Source organism: Epinephelus lanceolatus, chromosome 13 (genome assembly GCF_041903045.1).
Source record: "Epinephelus lanceolatus isolate andai-2023 chromosome 13, ASM4190304v1, whole genome shotgun sequence".
Classification (NCBI taxonomy): domain Eukaryota; kingdom Metazoa; phylum Chordata; class Actinopteri; order Perciformes; family Serranidae; genus Epinephelus; species Epinephelus lanceolatus.
In genome coordinates this window covers 33,679,688-33,702,238 of record NC_135746.1, presented here as the reverse complement: position 1 = coordinate 33,702,238, position 22,551 = coordinate 33,679,688, and the positions used below count along the sequence as shown (strand labels likewise).

At 41.8% G+C, this 22,551-nt stretch overlaps 1 protein-coding gene across 8 annotated transcripts in view; it reads left to right on the top strand.

Moving 5' to 3' along the window:
• The window catches only part of cdc42bpab (CDC42 binding protein kinase alpha (DMPK-like) b), a 92,583-nt gene that overhangs the window by 34,908 nt on the left and 35,124 nt on the right, over positions 1 to 22,551 (top strand). For all 8 annotated transcript variants that reach the window (XM_078174060.1, XM_033649126.2, XM_033649127.2 and 5 more), the window contains exons 2-5: positions 2,220 to 2,311; positions 8,433 to 8,516; positions 10,542 to 10,637; positions 12,421 to 12,569. In XM_078174060.1, the coding sequence (XP_078030186.1) occupies positions 2,220 to 2,311; positions 8,433 to 8,516; positions 10,542 to 10,637; positions 12,421 to 12,569 (421 nt within the window). The remainder of the gene's footprint in view (positions 1 to 2,219; positions 2,312 to 8,432; positions 8,517 to 10,541; positions 10,638 to 12,420; positions 12,570 to 22,551) is intronic.

Genomic DNA, 22,551 nt, shown 5'->3' with positions numbered 1-22,551 from the left:
GCGGAGTCAGGAGGGAGTGTGAGAGCAAGAGGTTGTTGAGCCATGAGTGACCTGTTTGTTTTATTCCGGCAGGCATTTCTGTGTTTCACAGTGGGAGAATGGTCTTTTTCTTCAACACTGGAGGTTCTGTAAAGTCATGGCAACCAGATGAGTTTAGCGTGATGTTTGGGCAGTTAGGGATTGCAGACGGGGCCAGAGTGTCAACTTGGCTGGTGGTCAGCTCCCACACACACACACACACACACACACACACAAGCAGCACCCAAAAACAAAAAACATTGTTTGTGTAGTCGAGTGAGATTTTGTCTTTTGTTAACCAAAAGAGTTGCTGTATGTAAAAGTCAAACATCGAAGTGCATTTGTATGTGAATGCTTGCACGTCTGTATGCTGATTACACTAAACTGGGCTAATCTTGCTTTTAAAAAGCACTACTTACATCACTACTTAAATATAGATGTGTTGCATACTTTATGAAATAAAAAGCTATGGTATACTTCTCTGTTATCAGAAAATCAGAGTATCAGTGTAACCAGAATGCTGACCTTGGTGAACTTGCAGCCCATCCAGGTTATCCTTGGCATGCTGGGATCATGTAAACCAGGAAGTGTTTGAATAGCTTTCCACAAATGAGGGAAATGCTGACTTTGTCAGCCATAGATGAAATCTGTTAAGCTTTGTGAGAGAACGCCGGCGACCCTTGCAGATCCCTCCCAAGTCCTTTTTTCCATCAGGAACCATAACTGCAGGCGTAACAATAGCTAGCTTTATCATTCAGCCTCTCTGCGTCCGGTGTCATGTGCTATAGAAAAGTCCAGGTGGTCACTAACTCGTTGATAAAGTACGTTTAGAATGGCATGGCAGCCTGTCATGAGTTAGGGGAATATTGTGGGTCCCTAGTGGGTTACCGCATGACTAGCATAAGTATGTTTCCATAAGCCTGGGTCAAAGGATAAGGGTACATTTTCTCATGATGGGTTCCTGACACATAAAATGCCTGAACTCTTCCATCAGGCCATGATGACAGTTTTATTCAAGTTCACTAATGAATATTGGGGGTTTTGTTGATAAGAGGATCATGAAAATAATAGTCAGGCCTTCCTCCATGTAATCAGTTAGCAAATGTGGTAAGCACTGACTTCTGTCTCCTGTTTGATCACAGCAATTGTTGAAACATGTCCAACTGGTCAGTATAACCTTTAAACTTACTGCAGCTCAATGCTGTTTTGGGTAAAATGTGTCTGATTATTAAGTATCTCTAGTCAGGTGTGTGGTCTGCAGTGCAGCTCTATGCTTTTTTTCTCCCACATCAACACTTGACCGTAGGAGATTGTGTTGTTTGTCCATTAATTTTCCAATTTTTAAAAACTGTGTGACATTGTGACATGCTGCTCTGATTAACTGCTAAGCCAGCATACGATGTGATCAATCAGTCGCCTGTTGAGCTGAATCAGACACATCCTGAAGCCTCTCATGTCATTATCAGTGTAGTTAGATTCGTGGCCCCCGTTTTGTGAAGTAGCACCACTGCTTGTTTTTCCTGAATCTTAATAAGCCCTGATATCATATGTCCTATATAATTTATTGTTAAGTGACATTAGCAGAGGCAGTGTGAGGTAGGGATGTTCCTGGCAACTAATTTCCCCGTCGACTAAACGAAAATTTTAACGAAGACTAGTCTTCATTACTAGACTAGTCTTGATACTGATACCAATATTCACCTTGTTCACTGTCATCGACCTATCAACAAGTAAGATGACATTCACCTATGGCGGTGGCTGATGTTGTGAGTAATGGTGGGATGAAGGGCTGAATGTATTTAAACATGTATTTTTATAATAAAGAATTCTTTCTTTCCCCAGCACAAAAGGGGGTATAAATAACGACAACAACAAAAAAAGTACAGCAATGAAAAACATTGGCGTCAGCTATTGGCCAAGTTGTTAGCTTAAACATCAGTTTCGGCCCAAACTTTTTACAGTTGGTGCATCCCTAGTCAAAGACCATGAAATACTCTGTTTGATTAGAAATACAACTATTCTTCTAGTCCTGGATGTACTTGATATTTTCCTGTGAGGTACATTTCTTGTTCTGTAATTCTTTCAGGGAATCCTACTTCTGCCTTTTTGTGTTCTGACTGGCTATTTGTGCTCTACGCTTAAAGTCCTTCATTTCTAGCTGATTGGAATTAACCATCCGTCTGTCTTCCTTCTCTCTACAGCTAAACCCTTCACTTCCAAAGTAAAGCAGATGCGCCTGCACAAGGAAGACTTTGAGATCCTCAAGGTGATTGGACGAGGAGCGTTTGGAGAGGTAATGCACCTTCTGTTTTTTTCTGGTTCCAGACCATAGACCCCGCCCACTCAACTGAGTAGGCTTGCATCTCTGGTCTGGCATACTGCAATGAATTTGCGATTTATCTCGTCCAAACGATGGACGGACCAATGAACGCCGGGGGTGGGGGCGGGTCTAGCGATTAGCCAATCAGCGCCACGCTGATGTCAAGCTGTACGCCGGTGGGGAACTGGTGAGGATAGCAACAATGGCGACCGCTACAGATCCTACAGACCACATTAACGATGCTGTTGAGGTATTTCGCCACTACTCGCGTTAATGGAGGACCAAATTAAGGAAGCTGGTAAACTGGATTTAACGGCGATGCAGCTGGGCGTGCACGACGACGGAGACATTTTAAACGGGCAATGCTCTCTTGTTTTCGGCACCCCCGAGGCATGGATACTAATGACGTCAGATTCTGGGTGAGTCGTTGATCTCTACTGATTGGCTAGGGAAAAATCAAATTCCCTCCCCCGTGTAAATCGCCTTCAATGGAGGCGATGTCAGACTAAAGGTTCTGGGACCTTCAGTCTGACACTCAGGCTAAAACATTGCCATACAAGTTGAGAACCTGCAATTTAGTTTTCACCCTTTCTCTTTTGTACAAGAAGCAGGTGTTAAGGGTTAGTTTGGAGCATTTTCATATTGATTCATCATGTGCAGTGTGTGGTTTTTTTTTCTACTTGTCTGTTTTGACAGGAGACATTCAAAAATCTGGAAAGTCTCCCTTGCGGCAAAGATTTTGTTGTATGATCTTTGGACAATACCTGTCAGTAACAGGATATATTGTCTTGTACCATTATACCTTAATACCCGAGTTATAAAAGGCAGGAGTGTTGCTGTGTTTGATAGTACATTACTTTCTGCTGCATTCCAGCAGCAGTGCGTAGCACTGCTCTGCTGCATGAGCATGACTCTACTTGCAGCTTGAACAAAGCTTTTTAATTCTTCCTGCGCATTTAACCCACAAGCAGCAAAAGAATTAGAGTGCCAGTGAAACCAACCAGTGTGTGTTCACATGTTTTTGTTTTAGTTTTTGCTTTTATGTGTGCCCGTAGGGAGGTTGAAATTCATTTGTCACTGAGTTTCAGGTAATGATGTCAAAGCTGGGGAATGTTGGAGGGACAGGTATTGTGGTCCTCAGCCAAGACTCTTATATAATGTCATTGTCCTGTGAAGAAACTTTTTCATGCCGACAGTTTTCACCATTAAGCAGGATTGTTTTGACATGTGCATGCCTCTTTTTAAGAATGTCAGATGATGTGGGATTTCAATACTGAATTGATTATCTTGAGCCAAGTTACACGCTTCCAAATCTGAAAGTGTAATTCCACATCTGTACAAACAAGTTATTGAATTCCTGAGTTCTCTTGGAACACTCTGATAGAGACAGAGCGAAATCACCAAAGTGATAGATTGATGGATGGAGATTTGGGCACACCTGCCAGCATGTAGCTGCAGAACCGCCACAAAATACTAATGTGCTCACTTGAGCCACTGCAGGGAGTGCTGGTATGTGCATGCGTGAGTCGTGTGTGTGTGTGTGTGTGTGTGTTTCAAGCGTGTTGTGCTCAGCGAGGTGGTGTGATTCATGAATTGTGCTACCTTGTGGTAACATTCCAGTGCCTTTTCACCAAGTCAGCTGGGCTGGTTGAGTTTTGTACAAGCTTGAGAGACATAATGGGGGGGGGGGGGGCATTTTTTAGCCTTTATTTGACAGGACAGACAAGTGTTAAAGGGGGGAGAGAGAGGGAGTGACATGCAGCAAAGGGCCACAGGCTGGAGTCGAACCCGGGCCGCTGCGGCAACAGCCTTGTACATGGGGCGCCTGCTCTACCACTAAGCCACGGACGCCCCACTTGCACAGTGTGTTAATGTGGATGGTGTTGTAATGGTATAGTAAACAGAAATGTGGAAATGTAGCAGAATTAAAAAAAGAAGAAGAAGAAGTCAAGTGGTATGAGGAGCTTGCAGGGCTCGGAAGATGCTTACATCCCCATTCAGTACTATCATGATACTTGGATGCTGATTTGATATGTTGGCTCAGTGGTCAAAATAGTTGAATTTTTTGCACAGCTTTTTTTAATGTCACATATTTCACCATTGCCTACCACTTGCCACCACTGGCAGAAGACTAGATTTGTCGTTTGCATTCGCTGTTGACAGCAATTCCAGTTTATCTCTCTTAATGTATTATGTTTAGTGTAGTTGTATGTGCCTGCAGAGCACTTTGAATTGCCTTGTGTCTGAATGGTGCTATATAAATAAACCCGCCTTGCCTTTATTTTCTTTGTTTATGTCATCATCTTTCTCTTTCCTTTCCTTATATAAGAATCAGATTAAGGCAGGACTTGCTGAAATTGTTCTCCACAGCAGTCTGATAACACAAGTTTGTAAGCGCTGTTAGCGATGAGCACCTGAGAGATGTTGCAAACCACCAAGCGGCACATTTGCCATCTTTTCTTTATGGCTGTTGGCCGCACAAAGTTAGGAAGGCTTACTCTATTCCAGTTGGATGACAGTAATAACAGCCATTTGACCTAAGGTCAGACCAAGCAAACATGGAAAATGGGTATTTTGGGAAGGCCTCATGAAAATTTACAAGGGTATGATTTCTTTGTCATCAGTTTTGGAGATTTTAAAGAAAACTGAGTACAGATGTCAGACAGAGATATAAGACCAGAGAGTCACAGAGTTAAAAAACAGACAGAGTTGGAGAGAGAGACAGGCCCAGATGGGCAGACTGAGACACAGGAAAACAAAGTAAAGAAAAAATACTTGAGTCAGAAAGGGAGGCGAGAGATCTTGAGTGCAGGATGTTTTGATTTCATCCTCCCATTGTCAGGAGCAGGCAGAGAAATAGCGCGGGTGCGTGACGCTGTGGAGCCCGTCTGATGAACTTATCAGTGTGTACTGGCCTCCTGCCTCTGACAGTGCACCCATTAGGTATCAGTTACCTCTTCACCAACACAAACAGGCCTAATGGTGCTCAGTCTGGTGGAGTTCAGTGGATAGTGTTTGATACAAACAATGCCAAGGTCTGCTCCAAAAGTCTGGCCTTGCTCAAGATGTGTGTCACCATGATAATTGTTGGTATGAAGTCATGGGCCATCAGTGTTCTACATTATTGTACTGTTGCATGGGGTCAAAAAAACACTTAATTCAAAATGCTAGTCAGCAGCCAGATGCTTTAAATATGGCCTTTGCTGTGAAGTCTGTTAGTTCTCTAGTAATTTTGGCAGATAGCTGGCATGTTTTCACTCTGTCTTTGCCACTCTGAAAAGTGCTTGGACTGTGGAATAATTACATTAATGCTGTGGTTTGTTTCATGCCTGTTCCAGACTGATAAAACCAAATTTGAAGACTCAGTTGAAACTCTCAGCTAACATAAAGTAGAAATAGCAGCACTAAGAAGATAACAACATACAATACACACTTTTATCTGTGAATATAGACAGGAATAGAGAGGTAAACTCTGTGGTTAGTCTTTTCTGGGCCCTGTAGTAGACACCAGGCCTGACAGGGAGGACAAGATGAAGGGGGGAATAGAGGAGAGATGAAGAAAAGGACAAAAACAGCAAGGCATTGCCAAGAACAGTGTGCTCCCCCCTGTCTGTCCTCCTCTCTTCCTCCTCCATCCCTCCTCTCCTCTGGTGAGGGATCACTAGGGGAAATCCAAACACTGCAGGAATGTTATCATTGTATTGCATTAGCAGCATTCCCCAGCTCATTTAATAGACTACAGACCCCTCTGCTGCATAAGGCGCTTGTGTTTGTTTCACTTCTCGTCCGTGTGCGTGTGTGCAGTGCACTTTCAAATTCCTGCCTGTTTACTTGCCTGAACCCCCCCCCCCCCGTCTATTTATGCATATTTTTGTGCACGGGCAACCATTAAAGAGGCCAAATTAAAAATAGCATCTACTTTTTGAATTAATAGAATCATACAGAAATATAAAGGAGACTGAAAGCAATCAGCCAGGATGTAGGTTTGCATGAACATGTGCTTTGGCTTTCAGCTCGCAGTGGTTTGTCACAGCAGCTTGTGCAGCTCCTTTTTTGGCAAAACGTGAGGCCAGAGCCGGGGATGTTTCTCATGGCAGTTATCAGCGAGGGGATAGTTGGCAGTTGTTATGTTGTTAAGACGATACAAGAGGGTATGAGAAACATAACAGTGAGCTGTGTAAGGTGGTAATGGTGAGAAACCATAACTGATAGGCTAACACTTGTGGCTATTAAAATCTGCAGTCAATCAGTTTAGTATGGGAGATCTTTATACTTTATGTTTACTGTCAGTTTTAGTTAGTGTAAGTCGTATGTGTGTGGCCCATATTGAATTTGTGGACATATTAGGTGCGTAGTTTCATGATCTAAAATGATGAAGGGACACATCATTAAAGGTTCCATATTGTAAAAAATCTGATTTTCATGTCCTTTATAATTTAAAGCAGGTATAGGCGCTGTATAAATCCTGTGAAAGTATCAAAACAGTCAGTCCACAGAGAAATGCACATAGTCTGTATTCAGAAACTGTGCCTTTAAACACGTCGTCAGGACTTCCATGAAGTTGTGATGTCACAACTATACTAAACAGATAGTTTCAAACTTATAAAACATAAACTTTCTAAATGGCTCCCATTGTATTTCCTGTCAACACCAGTTGACAGGAAGTAAACATGGACCAAAGCTGTTACCTAGCAATCCAATTCTAGTGAAACAGTCCTTAAAGATAGACCATGCTGTTACAGTACTGTTACAGTCATTCCCCCAGTTGCAATGATGTGGAAGATGTGGAAGACCTGGAAACACTGTCCAATCAGAGCACACTGTGCTTTTCTGGAGGGGGACTTAAAGAGACGGGTGCTAAAAGGAGTGTTTCAGACAGAGGGTGAGCACACATATATTTAGGCAGGCAGTATGAGAAAAATAATGTGCGTTTTGACCATTAAAGCATGTTAACATGTTCCAGTAGAAACCCAAAATACAATTATGACCCTTAACATAAAGCATAATATGGAACCTTTAAATGATCTTAGCTTATTTTTGAAGGGTTCCTTGCTAAGTTGTTTTGATAGTTAATGACACACAAACTTTTATGGCTTCTGTGTGATTCTGATAGTAAAGACCACATCAATAATCCGTGACCAGCGACTTCCTTCCAGAGCATCACATCTGTCCATTCACCATTGATTTGTGCCCATTTAAAAATCATTGGACACAGTGATTAGGGGAGTGTTCAAGTTTTTTTTTTTTCTCCTCAAACTGCAGACTTTGCTAGTAGGAAGCATGAATCATATTTAAGCGTCCAGCTGTGTGTGTGTGTGTGTGGATGTGGCTCCAGGTGGAGTGCATCTGTTGGCCTTTTAGGTCAGCACTTTAGTATCTGTTGTCACTTCCTGCCCTTGCTTTTCCCTCCTTGGCTCTACTAGTCTTTCTCTTCTTCTCTACATTCTGTCCTTTTCTTCACCTCAGCTTCTACATCTTCCAGTCCTCTTTCTGATTCTCCTCATCCTGTTCTCTTTATTGTCCCTTCTTTTTCTTTTCCATTTCAACGTCATCCTGTTTCATGGTACAGCTGATATTTCTCAATCCTGTCATCCACCCTGTACTATTTCTCTCACTTTCTTTTCATCCACTTCTTCTTCCTCTTCCCTGTGTGGCCCTGTTTTCTTGAGGGTTTACTCAACTCTTGGGGATGTTGCGTTTCATGGTTGGTGCCTTAAAGCCCCAGGCCACACGATGCCCAGTGTAATTTCTAAGTGTTGAGATGATCTCCCTCTTGTTCTTTCATTGCTCTGCCACGACAACTTTTAAAGTAGGGACATTGTGGCTTATTTTGTGAGGTGTATTAAACATTACTATTAGTGATGAAGACTTAGTTGTTTTTTTTTACTTTATAAAAATGTATGAATGTTTCAGAATGTTCACACATGAATTACTATTCTGCAGTTCTTTTGTTTCTAAGATATTGAATCTGTTTGGTATGTTCCTGTTGGTCTATGTTTTAAACATGGGTCACATTCTTTGTCTGACTTTGCTGTCACACAAATGATTGAAACAGCTTTTAACACTCCCAACTCTTTTTTTCCCCATTCCACAGGTTGCAGTCGTAAAAGTGAGAAACACTGACAAGGTATTCGCCATGAAGATTCTCAACAAGTGGGAGATGCTGAAGCGAGCCGAGGTGAGCATCAGTCACCGGCTCGTAAGGCTTTGGTTGGGGTGCATCAGTTTTGCTGCTGGTTTTGGATACTGAGCCTCTGGAGCAGCATTGGGGAAAATCTGATAAGAAAAAAGAGTATTTATGATTAATTTAAAAAGTGTTTAGTCCACTATCAAAGCTCAGATCTGGCCTTTATTGATAAAGGCTTGCAGATCATGTTGCTGCTTGAGCTGCACGAGCTGCCGATGCATGTTTTTCTCATCGACCTCTTCCTGACAGTCTGACATTCCTGTCGGTCCCCTGGGTCTTCAATCTTCATGCCTCATACGTCACAGGCCAAAACTGGTCCCTGCTGTGTGTGTGTGTGTGTGTGCGTGTGGACATGGGAAACAATGTAGAGCAAGACAGTGCACACTAAGCATGTAATTGTCGTTGACAGACAACATCAAAGCTCTATATAAGTATTTTAAATGCTGACATTTATTGGAGATTCTTTCCCTCTCAGTGCAAGACTAAGGCCCATATATGGATGTGGTGTTGATTTATATTATAAAGTGGCCCATTTACACAACAATATTCTGAAATTGTATTTACATAGAGAGCCTGACTCGAAGGGAGACTTGCACTAAATCACAGAAGTATACAGTATGTCTGCCAGGGTGGTGTAGTTCATACTGAGAAACTATCCAGTATCTGCAGTATGGTGACATGCATACAAGACACCTCATCATTGGGTTATCTTGTTAAAGGGACAGTTCACTTCAAAATCAAAGACAAATATTTTAGTGCTGTTTATCAGTCTAGATTATTTTGGCATGAGGCGCGTGAGTGTTGGAGATATCAGCCGTAGAGATGTCTGCCTTCTCTCCAATATAATGGAACTAGATGGCACTCAGCTTGAAAAACTCAACAGCAATGTCTCTTTCCCAGAAATCATGACCTGGTTACTCAAGATAATCCACAGACCTTGTTGTGAGCAGTTTATGTAGGAACTTACTACAACCACTAACTGTATCACCATGCTGAAGGAAGCATGCGGTTTTTAAAATGTGTTTCTGTGGCACTTTGAGCACCACAAGTCAAGTGCCATATAGTTTTATTAAATTGGAGAAGAGGCAGACATCTCTACAGCAAATATCTCCAACGCCAAAACAATATGTATTAATAATAGCACTGCAGGTAAGAGTAAAAATATGAAGGTAGGAAATCAGAAAACAACTCGCAATACAATACCATAAAGTCTTTGTTTACATGAAGATGATCAGTACTCAAGTTTCTCTTCTATCTTGTATTGTGTTTTTGAACCAAGGCAAGAGTTATGCAAGACATTGTAGCCTGAGGAGTTTTATTTTGGTCAGAGCAATTGGACTAAAAGAAAACAGTGAGAGGTCAGGGTGGGTTTTGACATTTTTCTGTGTGCAAATGTTTGACTTTTACTTTTCAGCTGTAGAAATTGTCTCACTAAACTTAGTCAGATCTTGAATTGATGGTCTGGGTCTTTAGATGCAATCTTGTTAAAACCCTTGTAGAAACCAGTTAAGGTTATACTGTAGATGACCCAGGTTCTCTTGCAGAAATCTGGCTGTGTTAATAAGGCTTCTTCAATTAAGGGGGTTTCTGTTTAATGTCTTAAAGAAATCAGGTTATTGCAGAGAACTGACAACACCTAGGTTACCTAAATGAATACTGCCAGACAGCAGCATGCCAAAAGATAAGCAGGCGTCCCCATGCTGAATTGTAGTTGAGCCAAGACACTGAAACCTTCTTGATTCTGAGCATGTAGTTCTGTAGAGGATCCTGATGTTTGACATGTGACCAGAGGTATCACATTGTGTGTCACTTAATTTATAGCATTACATTTGATTAAATGAACAAATTGCTTTCACAAGAAACAGCATGAAAAATCATGTCTGATAGATGGTAAACATAGTTATAAACATGAATAACTTGCAGGTATTCTAACTTGTAAATCTAAAGATTTGAATTGCAATCCTCTTATGTTGTTGTCAGTTTATATCATATAAAGTTTTTTGCATCTTTCTTTAGACGGCATGTTTTCGGGAGGAGCGGGATGTGTTGGTAAATGGGGACTGTCAGTGGATCACCACCCTGCACTACGCCTTCCAGGACGACAATAATCTGGTAACATAGCTTCTTCTTCTCTTTATCTGTGTGTATTCATGAGCAGGAAGTTGGTTTTTCGACTCGATACCATGAGTGTATTTCCAGAAATCCTCCTGCTGGGGTTTTAACCTTAACTTTTTTCAGTGAACTTTCAACCTTTACTTATCTAATGAGTCAGATACCCTTTAAAGGGATAGTTTGGATCATAGAGTAGATAGGGCTCGACACACCCGCAATTTGGAGAAGCAGCCTGGAGTGCCGCCACGGAAGCTAAGAAATGTACTACTGTGGATGGGGACAGTTGCAAAATGTATTTTAGCCATCTAAAAAAAATTCCCACCTAAAGGAAGTCAATATCAGTTTAATTGTATGCTATATTTAGAATGATTTCACCACTTTACTTTGCCTCAGGCAGCCCTTTCTGACAGGTAAGCCATCAACAGCTTCATTTCCGCATCTATGCTCTCAACAAAGCCACCAGGCTACTTTAACAAAAACAGTAATGTAAGCTTGCTGAACATCGGAGCTGCTGGTCTATCACTGCCTCAGTTAGTTTGTTTGTGTTGTTGTGCGACTTGGGTGAATCCGAACTAACCCTTTTAAATGCCAAAGTCACACAATAACAAACAAACTTAACTGATCGAGGCAGAGTTAAATCAGCAGCAGCTCCTGTGTTCAGTGGTGATAATTACTGTCTTTCTTAATGGAGTCTGGCTTAGAAGAGAGCAATATAATGGCTTCAGTTCCCTGTTGGAAACTGCTGTCCAACGGCATGGTAAAGCTGTAAAAATATTCTGAATGTAGCATACACTAAAGCTGATATAGATTTTTTAGGTGGCTAAAATATGTTTTACTGCTGTCCTCGTCCACAGCAGTACATTGCTAAGCTTCCATAGTGGTACTCCTGACTGCTTCTCCATACTGGGGGTGTGCCAATACACTGACCATGGATAAGAACCTCATACAACCCTACCTCAAAAAATTGGAGCTGTCCCTTTTAGTGTTACCCACCTTACCTCACACATTTCAGCACCTTGGTACTTTCCAAAGTAACAACTACCGCCTTCTACTGAGTAGCTCCACCTGCCAGTTCATTTATAGAAAACAGCACCACCTCCACATGATGGCTGGTGACCTGCCAGGCGCTGACCAGCACATTCACTTTTTACCACAAAGCACAACATGACTCTGAGTTGTGGGAAATTGGGCAACAGATGTTAACACGGCCAAAAAACATTTATGTAAAAGACCAAAAGAATGACTTTTGGAGCTTGCTGACTGGTTGCGGGCCAAGCTCTTCCTCACTTTCACTGGCGGCCGAAGGCAGTCGTTCTCACTCCAACCTGACAGTCTGTCCTCTCTCTGTGACCCTGAGTTCAAATGCCAGGACTGCTTGTCATTCCAGTTCCCACATTCTCACAACAAATGCTTTACACAGGACACTCCCCAAAAATATACACCGCTGCCTGTCCAGCCGTCTATTTATAGGAAAACCTCAAAAGTTAAGAACCGTTTAAGCGCTGGCTAGCTCAGTGCTTCTCTGTAGTAATGATACTGTGAGAAAAGAGGGAGGGAGAGTGGGGAGGGTTGGGAAAAGGAGGGGGGGTATATTTTTGACTTTCTTGTGTGACTTTCTTTTATTGTTTTATACATAAATCATCTCACTTTCTCACACTATACTGATTTTTTGGTTTAAATTGAGCTATTCGTTCTGCAGAGATCATTTCTTTTCCAGTACCTGCAATTGACATTTATGTCTCATTTTCTCGCTCTATCTTTCTCTGTCTCTTTGTCTCATTAGTACCTGGTCATGGACTACTATGTGGGTGGCGATCTGCTGACTCTGCTCAGTAAGTTTGAGGACCGGCTGCCGGAGGAGATGGCCAAGTTCTACTTGGCTGAGATGGTACTGGCCATTGACTCCGTTCACCAGCTACACTACGTCCACAGGTGAGGAGCAGGCAGAATGGGATGTGTGTGTGTCTGTAATTATTTTCTGCGGAGGAACAGACTGAGTAATAAGTCCTGATGACTGATGTTCAGTGTGTTTACATTATTCTTGCTTTGTGGGCAGTTTTCCAGCTGTGGGGAGCAACTGCAGCTAAATGAAAATAAATGAAAACAGGGGAGAGTGTGTGTGTGTGTTTGTCTCTAGTCATTACTGGAGGTAGTCAATACTGTGGACTAATTATAGAGTATATTAGTTTGGGTTCCTGTGTGTGTTATTATTTCACTCTTGAACATTCACATTTGAGGTTAGGTTTGTGTGTGAATGTGTGTGAGTGGCAGGATTCAGTGCTTTGGAAAATAACTGCTGTGCTGGAAGAAATACTTAGTGTTTATTTAATTAAAAGTACCAGTACAACTTGTCATTACAAGTAGGAGTCCTGTATTCAAAATCACACTTAAAGGGAAACTTTGGTATTTTTCAACCTGGACCCTATTTTCCCATGTTTTTGTGTCTGTGATTAATGGGAACAACAATTTTTGAAATTGGTCAAATATTGAACAAGAGAGCTGCAGCCAATTTAATATTCAGGGCAATAGCACACTGTAAGTGTATGTCCACTAGAAGTGCTTGTTTTTGCCACTGACAGGCTCAGATTATTATTTTAAGTGTATGACAAAGAAATAAAACATTCTCCTTACCTTTCCCTTGATTGGGTCTGTTTGTTTTTGCAAAACTGCAAAAACACAGCTGGAATGGCTTCAGAATGAGACACAATAACAACCAGATGAAACAAACAAAAGGTAAAATAAAAATGTTGTATTTCCTTTTAGACACTTATGATAACTACCTGAGCCTGTCAGTGGCAAAAACAGGTGCTTTTACATTGGCAGTGCACTATTGTCTTGAATATTACACAGCAGCCTGTTTCACATCTGTGGTTATAGTGCTCTCACACAATACTGAATCTCTTTTAAAAACTGTAGTTCTCATTAGTCTCTAAAGCCCCTTTTACACTGCCTCTTCATGGCATGAATTTCATGCTGTTTTGCCGCCTTGACGTTCTCTAGAAAAGGTACAGTCACAGAATGGGGGGACAGAGTTGTCTTGCCTTTAAGCCAGCAGCAAAGATAGTAACAGTGCCAAAATTAAATCTGTACAACAGGGACAGCAGGTAGGATGGGACTGTGGATGGGATGGGTGTGAGTTTTTAAGTTTTAAAAAGCAGCTGGTTGCATTTAGCACCTCACTTAAAGAAGAACAGCCGCCACAAAATTTCACAAATTGGGAAAACAATGAGGTCCAGGAGCTCCTTACCCTTTGTGCATAGGATGAGATCAGCAGCCATATAACAGGGACACTTAATAATTGTTATTGCCATGTGAACATTATTGTTATTGTTTATAAAGCTCTTACGCTAGAGGATGATGCTGTTGTGTTAAATGTCACGCCCGTCACGCCTCTTTTGCTTCTGCGATGCTGGCATGCTGTCTAAAATCACAGACTGGAGCAGCATGATGCCACCAATGTTGGGCTTTGTGTAAAAATGCAAAGGTAACAAAGGAGGGACATCGTAGCAGCCCCATAGCATGATCTCTGTGTAAAAAGTGATTCTGACACAAAAATATGGGAGAACAGGGTCCAGGTTGAAAAATAAACGTTTCCTTTTTTAGTTGAAATGCAGAAGTATGACCAGCAGAATGTACTTAGAGAGTGGATGTGTAAATAAGGGCCTGTCTGCAAACACATTTGACATATCATCATCTTTTTGGCAATGTTGTGTTGACAGCTTGCTTCAGCTGCTGCCAATTTGCCCAAAAAACTTACTGCAGGTTTAAAGTAAAAAAAAAAAAAACACCCTAAAAGCAGACTGTTAACACTGAGTGGACATTTTCCTCTGTAAGGTACATGCCAAAAGAATTTTTCAGCTGACAGAAGATGCCCTTGTGAGCAGGAAGTTAGTTTTAGCCAGACAGGAAGCAGTGGCATGTTAACACAATTACAGTGTTGTATCGCCGGGGGCTCATCATAGCAATTTTGTTCAGGGAGCAAGAGAAGGATGGATAGACAGAGGGAAACATGCGAGATGGATAAGGGACAAAGGAGGGTCAGAAAAAGGGTACAAGAAAGCTGGGCTGCCTGGTGGGGTAACGTCTTGGGTGTGTCTGCAGTTACTCTGATCTCTAATACACCACTGGAAAGTCAGACGGAAAGAAACGTACTGAGAGAGAACGACGGTCATACAGAGATGCAGATGTAAATGTATAAGTAAAGAAAGGGAGTGAATGAGAAGAGCGTGGGGAGCCACTAATTGCATGGTGTTATCTGGGGGCCGTGGGTGGGGGTTGGTGGTGGCAGCGGAGACGGAGGAGATGGAAGCGAAAAGGGACAGGGAGGAGGGGACAGCACTGTTTCTCTTTAAGTCCCCTCATGGATGCTTTGGGACAGTAATGATGGGGTATGGGAGGTGTGTGGGTGGGGGTGTGGTGCCGTTGCCTCCCCCTGTGTACCAACCCCCCAACTCCTCCTTTGCTCTCTCTTTCTCACTTATGCACGGCTCATGGGAGATTTGTACGCTTGCTTTGTAGAGGGTGGAGACGGCCAGGCAGGTCCCCTGAGGAGGGTGTGTCCTGCTGGCTGATCCCGTCTAATGAGTGTGTGTGTATTTGGGTGCATGTGCATGATGGTGTGTTTATCTCGGTGATGATGTGTTTATGTGAATTTGGTGTGTTTTTCCTATTCTTATGACTAAGTTGAAGTACAATGCATTAACCCTGTAATTAAAAGGCTCTAATATCCATTATACAGAAGACCAACCACTGTCGATTCATGGCTCACTTTCAGTTACACCAAACACACACACACAGACAGACCACTACTGGGAATATTGATGAGCAGGTTGTGGCAGTGCTGCAGTGCAATGGTTTCCCCGCTTTTTCTCTTGGGAATCACAATTTTCAATCATCTGTGATGCCAGATTCTACAAGGATAATTTGAAGTTCCACCTTCAAGTAGTCATTTCGACTTTGAAAAAAGTAAAAGGTGTCCATTAGCACAGTCCCTAAAAATACCGCATGACTCAAATACATGAGACATCTCCGATAATAAGACAACCCTTCACCACTTGTTTTTGGAAGAAGACTTTTGTAGAAACATTGTGAGCTAGCAGATATCATATTTAACATGTTTTGTGTATTATAACTAACACATTTAAACAAAAATGCAAAACCCACTTATAAGAAAATAACCAACAAATATGTCAGACTATAGTCACTTGTTGGCGGCTGTAGCTCACAAGTTAATGTGGGTCATCCACCAAATGGCTCCTCCAATTCACATGTTGAATGTTCTCAGTCAAGATACTGAACCCCAAATTGCTCCTGAAGGCTGTGACATCGGTGTGTGAATGATTTGATTAGATTAGATCCTGATGATCAGGTGGCACCTTGCGAAGCAGCCTCTGCTATCAGTGAATGAATGTGGGTGAATGTGGCATGTAGCAGAGGTGTGAACTCCAATCACATGACTTGGACTCAAGTCAGACACAAGCTACAAATTTGATGAGTTTGGACTCAGCTTGACAAAATCAAAAAAGACTTGCAACTCGTGACTTCACTTGGACTTTTGTCTCTTGACTTGAGTGTACTTGATACCATCCCCCCAGCCAATTTGGGAACAGAAAGTCATAGAAATTTCCCAATATGAGATGATGTAAATGCAACAAGACAGGACAGAAACATATGAACTTCATTCTGTTGTGGTACTCTTTGATAGTGTTATTATGCTATTAAAGTCCATGTCAGCAAATTAAGCTCAGTAACACTCTTTTTAATAAACTTGTTTTAACAAAGGAATACACATTTTTAAAAGTTAAAACAGCACTAAATTTGGTGAAGAGTGCATTATTACTTGTTTAGGACTCGAAGGTCTTGAGACTTGACTTGGGATTTGAGTGCAAAGACTTGTGACTTGCAAAACAATTACTTGGTCCCACCTTGGGCGTGTAGCATAAATCGCTTTGAGTGGTTGGAAGATTAGAAAGGCCAAATGCAAGTCTACTTAATTTTCTAATTTTGGTGTTAGAATTCCAAAGAGAAACATTAACCAGTTAATAGTGTTGCACGGTATACTGGTACCAACGGTAGACCACGGTACTTAAACTCCATGGTACATATGATACCATAATGTCGGAGTACCATAGTACTACAGTACCTCATGGTACCGCTACTGTGGGATAAGTTAAAAGTCCAGTCGCAAGAAGGTGAGTCTCCATGCGCTGTCCAATAATGGCATACGCTGTCCAATAACGGTGCACGCTGGCCACCTGGCACTCAATATGCCGCTGCAGTGGTTTGTTTTCCAGTGACATTTCAGGTATTAGCTGAGCTACTGAGTATCTTTGAGCAGTGAAAGATATTATTTATTTATTTTTATTTGTAGGCTAGATTTGTTCATATATGCTACAGTGATTTGTTTTCCACAGAGCTCTATGGTGCCAGCATTTTACTCGCATTTGCGACTAAAAATAGTTTTGTGTGAGCAAAAGAAAAAATCAGGAGCATGCTGTACGAGTACAGAAACAACCAGCAGCAGAAACGAAAGGCAAATCCTGCCGGTTGTGGGTTGAATGGGGGTCACAGATACGGCGGCCATAGTGCTCCGCGGCGCAAGATAACAGCTTACCGGCGACCAAGAAGCCCGGCTCCAGGTCCAATAATTTCCTTGGCGTCATGACTGCCCAGAAATACCTGAACAGCCGAGCCTTGGCGGCACACAGGTATGTGACGTGTCAGAGGAGAAACGAGCCGTTCACATTTCCACAAACCTCACCGCACTTAAGGGACTGTTCTTTACTTGTCAGGGGAGGAGGGTGGCTGGTTGATTTTTATTTTATTTATTTATTTTATTTTGACCCCCCCCCCCCCCCATGTTAATCACTTATTGATGCTGTTTTTGAAGTATGAATAAGTCAATAAGAAATTTATTCCATTGAAATATCATTGATGTATTATAGAAAAATGATTTATCTTTTTATAAATAACAAAAGGCACATCTGCCTCATTTTTGCTGTGGTATCGTGATACTACTCAGAATCATGATACTTTCACTGGTATTGTACCGTGGGTCCCAATTTTGGTACCGTGATAACACTACCAGTGAATGCAGCTGTGCAGTGTATTAGCTTATATCTTAATAACAGCTATGATATCAGTCAGACTAGTCCTGTAAGGAGAGTTTTCTCTGTTAGAGGATAAGGTGGTCAGCATAAATCCCATATCTGCGCTGACGTTCTTTCATTCACTCATCATATACTTACTTGTGGAAGTAGTCAGAATGACTTTTTTTCCCGGCAGGTTAGCATATTTTCTTCTCGAGTTCCTCATCATGACACTTAGTTTACACTAGAAATTCTTGGCTGCATGACAGATGATTCTGTCCCCAGTCTGTTTCAGCTGTAAAGAAGACACAAGCCATGAGAAGCTCCTGGGTATTGAAGTGGGGCTAACTATAAACACTGTTAATGCTGACTAACTCTAACAGAGTCACTGTTCACAAGTGAAGAAACTCTAGCAACAGTAGCCTAGCAACATTAACAACCCCATATTACAACACTGTTGATGTAAATGAAGTATGAGCAGGGTACTCTCACCATTCACATTATTATGTGTAGTCCTCAAAAATAATATGACCCCACTTTTTTTAATTATTTCTGGTAAAAATATTTATATGTATTGTTTAATATTCAGGCTTATACATCACATGCATTGGTACATTAAATTCACCAACTGTAATGTTCATTAGGTTGTAGGTCAGGATGTAAAATGCATCATGGCAAGAGTAATAATATGTTCTGGGTCCCTGGATTGAACTGGATATTTAATTTGGTTGCAAGCTTAAATAAAAGAAGGGGAAAAACGTTTACAGACCCCTGTTGTAATAAGAAGAGTCAGAGGAATATTTCACTGTCCCTGTCATCGACTCCAGCTGCCCACCAGGACTCTTCCTGTTTTTTTAAAGGCATAGACATAGGACATGAAACATGGTTCTGAAATATGTTTATATGACTACCTCATCTTGTGCCTTTGGCTGTTTTGTAGCGCTGGACTACTTTTTAGTTTACCCTTGCGTGTTATGCGTCTACGATGGAACCCTACTACTAATTGATGTGCAGCATTGTCCCAGTGGAGTCAAGTATATCAAAGAGATGGCTGCCTTGGTAGAAACAGTCCCACGGTATATACTTTTATATTGCCCAACCCTGAGTTATAATATTTGGACAGTTAACCTTAATAATCTAAATGATGTGGTTTTAGCTTACCTAATGTATGCTTTTTCTGGTGTCGTGAAGTAGTTGACCTTGCCACAATGTGGGCCCATTTAAAAATCATATTTGCAGTCCTGTTGATGCTGATGAAGTTGAAAAGAGCCCAGATGAAAGAAATGAAGAGCAAAGAGCCTTGAGGTCAACCTTCTGTCCACCTCAGCAGAGTCCCATGAGAGGCAGCGTGTGTTAGAGTCAGACGCAAAGGGAGACTGTGTGTTTGTGTGTGTGTATGCGTGAGTGTGTTCATTTATTCAGTGGTCAGTGATCTGCGTGGCCTCCCAGAGGGGCCTGACAAACGTTTCAATAGGCCAACTCAGCATGGCTTTGTGCTGCCTAGCCCCACATCTGTCTGCCACGAGTGTGTATGTGTGTGTGTGTGAGTGTGTGACACACTGCATGAGATAGGGGGGTTCTGACAGAGTGAGAGTCGAGTTGGGGGTTGGTACAGAGGGAGAGGAGAGTGTGAGTGGATTTGTGGATAGAGAGAAAGATTTATTGTGATCATGAAGAGAGGAAGACAGATAACAACAAATCAAATAAGATGTCACGTGAGGGTGACAGTGGACCTCTTTCCTGAGGGGGGTCTTGCAACTGTAGTGTACTGTGTGTATGTGTGTAATGGTGTGTGTTTTCCTATTGATTGCAGCCTTTGTGTGTTTTATTATTGATCAGAGCCATGTGTCTCCTCACAGCTGAGTGATCTAAGGGGGAACAGAGCTCTCTCTCTTTCTCACACACACACACACAAACACACACACCAATTATCAAAGATATATTCTAAAGGTATTCTCAAATTTCACTGAAATGTACACTTCATGAAAATATTGAAAAAAAGAGCCTGGCATAAGAGGGAAGTGTGTGTTAGTGTGTGTCATCAAGTGATGCCAGAAGTCACACAGGCAGCAGTTCTTTACTCGTTAGTTAACAAATACTTGGCTAGAGCCATGTGGACATGCCTTGTCTTTGCAGTTTCCAGAGTTGCTGCAGGCCACATTGTGTGTGTGTGTGTGTGTGTGTGTGTGTGTGTGTGTGTGTGTGTGTGTGTGTGTGTGTGTGTGTATTGTGAGGTGGCGTCCAGATGGCCCTCACAGATGGATGCTGTGGTCTTAGAAGAGATTACCTCCCTCTATTCTCGTCTCTGCGCTGCTCCTTAAGACCGCAGGAGCCCTGTGACACAGTAGCCCAATTAGCTATGCTAACTAGCTTAGCCTAGCATTAGCTTAACACCACAGCCTCTCTAGCTTTGTCCATGCGTGGAAGGCTATAAATGTGAGTCAGCTCTTGTGCTATTAGTCTCCAGTGGTGTGAGCTGGGGGCTTTTATATGGCTGCTCTGACGACCAGTGGACTCATCACAACAGTATGAGTGAGACAGATTGTTAAGGAAAAGATGATGTTAAGTGCAGAGGGGAAAAAGTAATGTTGACTTTTGGTGTCAGAGGGGAAAGGAGGATGGTGGCAGCAAGACAACTGCTGCTAAGACAAGAAAGAGAGGGGAGTGGGCAGACGGGGGCTTTGCTAGTACTAAACGGTTTATCAGTGGCAGCACCAATACCCCCTCTGCATTACCCCTACTGTGCTGCAGTGGTCTGTCTGCCACACATACATATTTACACACACACATGGACAGGCATGGGTCAACTCACGCTGTCTGCTTTTTGGCAGACCAGAAGTCTCTGGAACAGATTAAGGCCTTCCAGCAATTGAAGCACCTGTGTGTACACACACAGACACACACATACACCATCAGATCCACGTGCTCGCAGTCTAGGGCAGCTGTTCCAGGTGTCATTCATGATTTGTAAGGTCTACACTTCCTGTCAAGGTGATACAGATTCAGTGAAGAGAGGTCGTGTGCCTGGTAATAGATACGCACACTAGAGATCACACAGTCCTGTTGTAAAGACGTGTTTTAAAAGTTAAAAATGAAGAGAAAGGAGAAGCGCACACCAGGGTTGGAGAGGTGCTGACCATTGACGAAAATATACAAATTTGAAATTTAGACGTTAAAAATGAAATTCACCAACTGAAAAATGTGAGACTGTCTTGTTTAATTGCTGCTGTGAAAATTAAAACTTAAGTTATTATGTATCTTTCAAATCATAAAACATGAGATGATCTAGTTCTTTGTGTTTATTTTAGTATAAGACACATACTTTAATTTACTCAACTTCTGAGGTAAATGGAAAACAGCATTACTTGCTGGCTGTCTTCTTCCTCCCTGCCTTTTTTGGTGTAGTACTGTGTTTCTTGGCACATTACCACCACCTGTAGGTCAGTGGAACAGCGTGAAACCATTGGCGGGAATTTCTATCACTTAACCAGCATGCTCTTGAGCATGCATGTTTGTCCTGGTGGGCATGCACAAAAACAAAACAAAAAACAGAGACCCATTCATAAAAACATTGCTGCATAGTGCCACCAATGATCAAAAACTCCACAGGGCACCTTTAAGTTATTTTTGTTCCTATTTATTGAAACAGAACTGACAGCTCTTGTACAGGTTGAACACATTCCAAAGGTACTGTTTATACCATTATACGGTTGCAAGCCAGAGGCTTCATATTTTTTTCCAGTGATTATGCCCAAGTTTCTGTCTTCTTGCTCAAGCCTTCCATTGTGTGTAGGTTTGGAGTCGTAAAAGTTAATCTGAAGGTTCACATATAACAGAGTAGTGTAGAGTCTAAGATAAAAGTCCTCAAAGAGACATTAAAATTTTATCAGCAAAATCTCAATCATCCAACACCAAATTATAAGCTCTTTTTGATAGTATGACCTTGAGTATACACCCCGCCAGTTGTTTGTGTGTTTGTGCCTGCCAAGTTCATGCTACTCCCAATTGGTTGCGTGGATGTATGCACTTGGGTACAGTATGTGGTTTCCATCCAAAATGCTATATACAGTATCCACTTTGGAAAGTGATGTCCAATCTGGAACTCATCTGTGAGCAGTCAAGACCTTTAAAAAGACTTCTAAGTAATCCGTGATGCAAGCAGTGATTTGGTAAAAATAAGCGTCAGTTTATAGTATATATACGTTTGGAGCCCAAATTTTATGTGTCTATACAAGTCACATATGTGCACATATTACTTCAATCCAAGGTTTTATAGGTTGGTGTGATACTGGCTTATCTGAAGCAGACAGGATAGCTAGCCCACCCGCTGTTGCAGCCCCACGAGATAAGACTATTAACACTACTGGAAAATGACAGGGGCTTCACATCTGGCTTTGAAGACATCTTTTGCTGAAGACAGAAACATCAAAGATGTCTTCAAAGCAAATTTATGTCTGCTCACTCTTTACATAAAAAGAAAAAGAAAAAGTCTCTTGTATTTAGTAGGTAGTTAAGAAGCATTTTCAGAAAATCAGAGGGTAAATGTTGGAATTTCATGAGCTTTAACTGATTAGCTTCTTATTCCTAAAGTTTGGTTATCTGGCAAAAATCAAGTGTTTTGCTAGATAGCATTATCACATTGGTTATTGTCTGCCAGAAGGCACAGGCCTTTATTGTGGCTTTGGTGTAACTTTTATTAGAGGCAGCTCTTGCTTGAGGTCTCTTTGAAGGCCAAATCTAAAAATGCACACACTATAATGGTTGAATGAGTAAGGTTGAGCCATTGTCGTTAGCAAAGATAGAAGATAGAGGCAATTCTTGTTGTC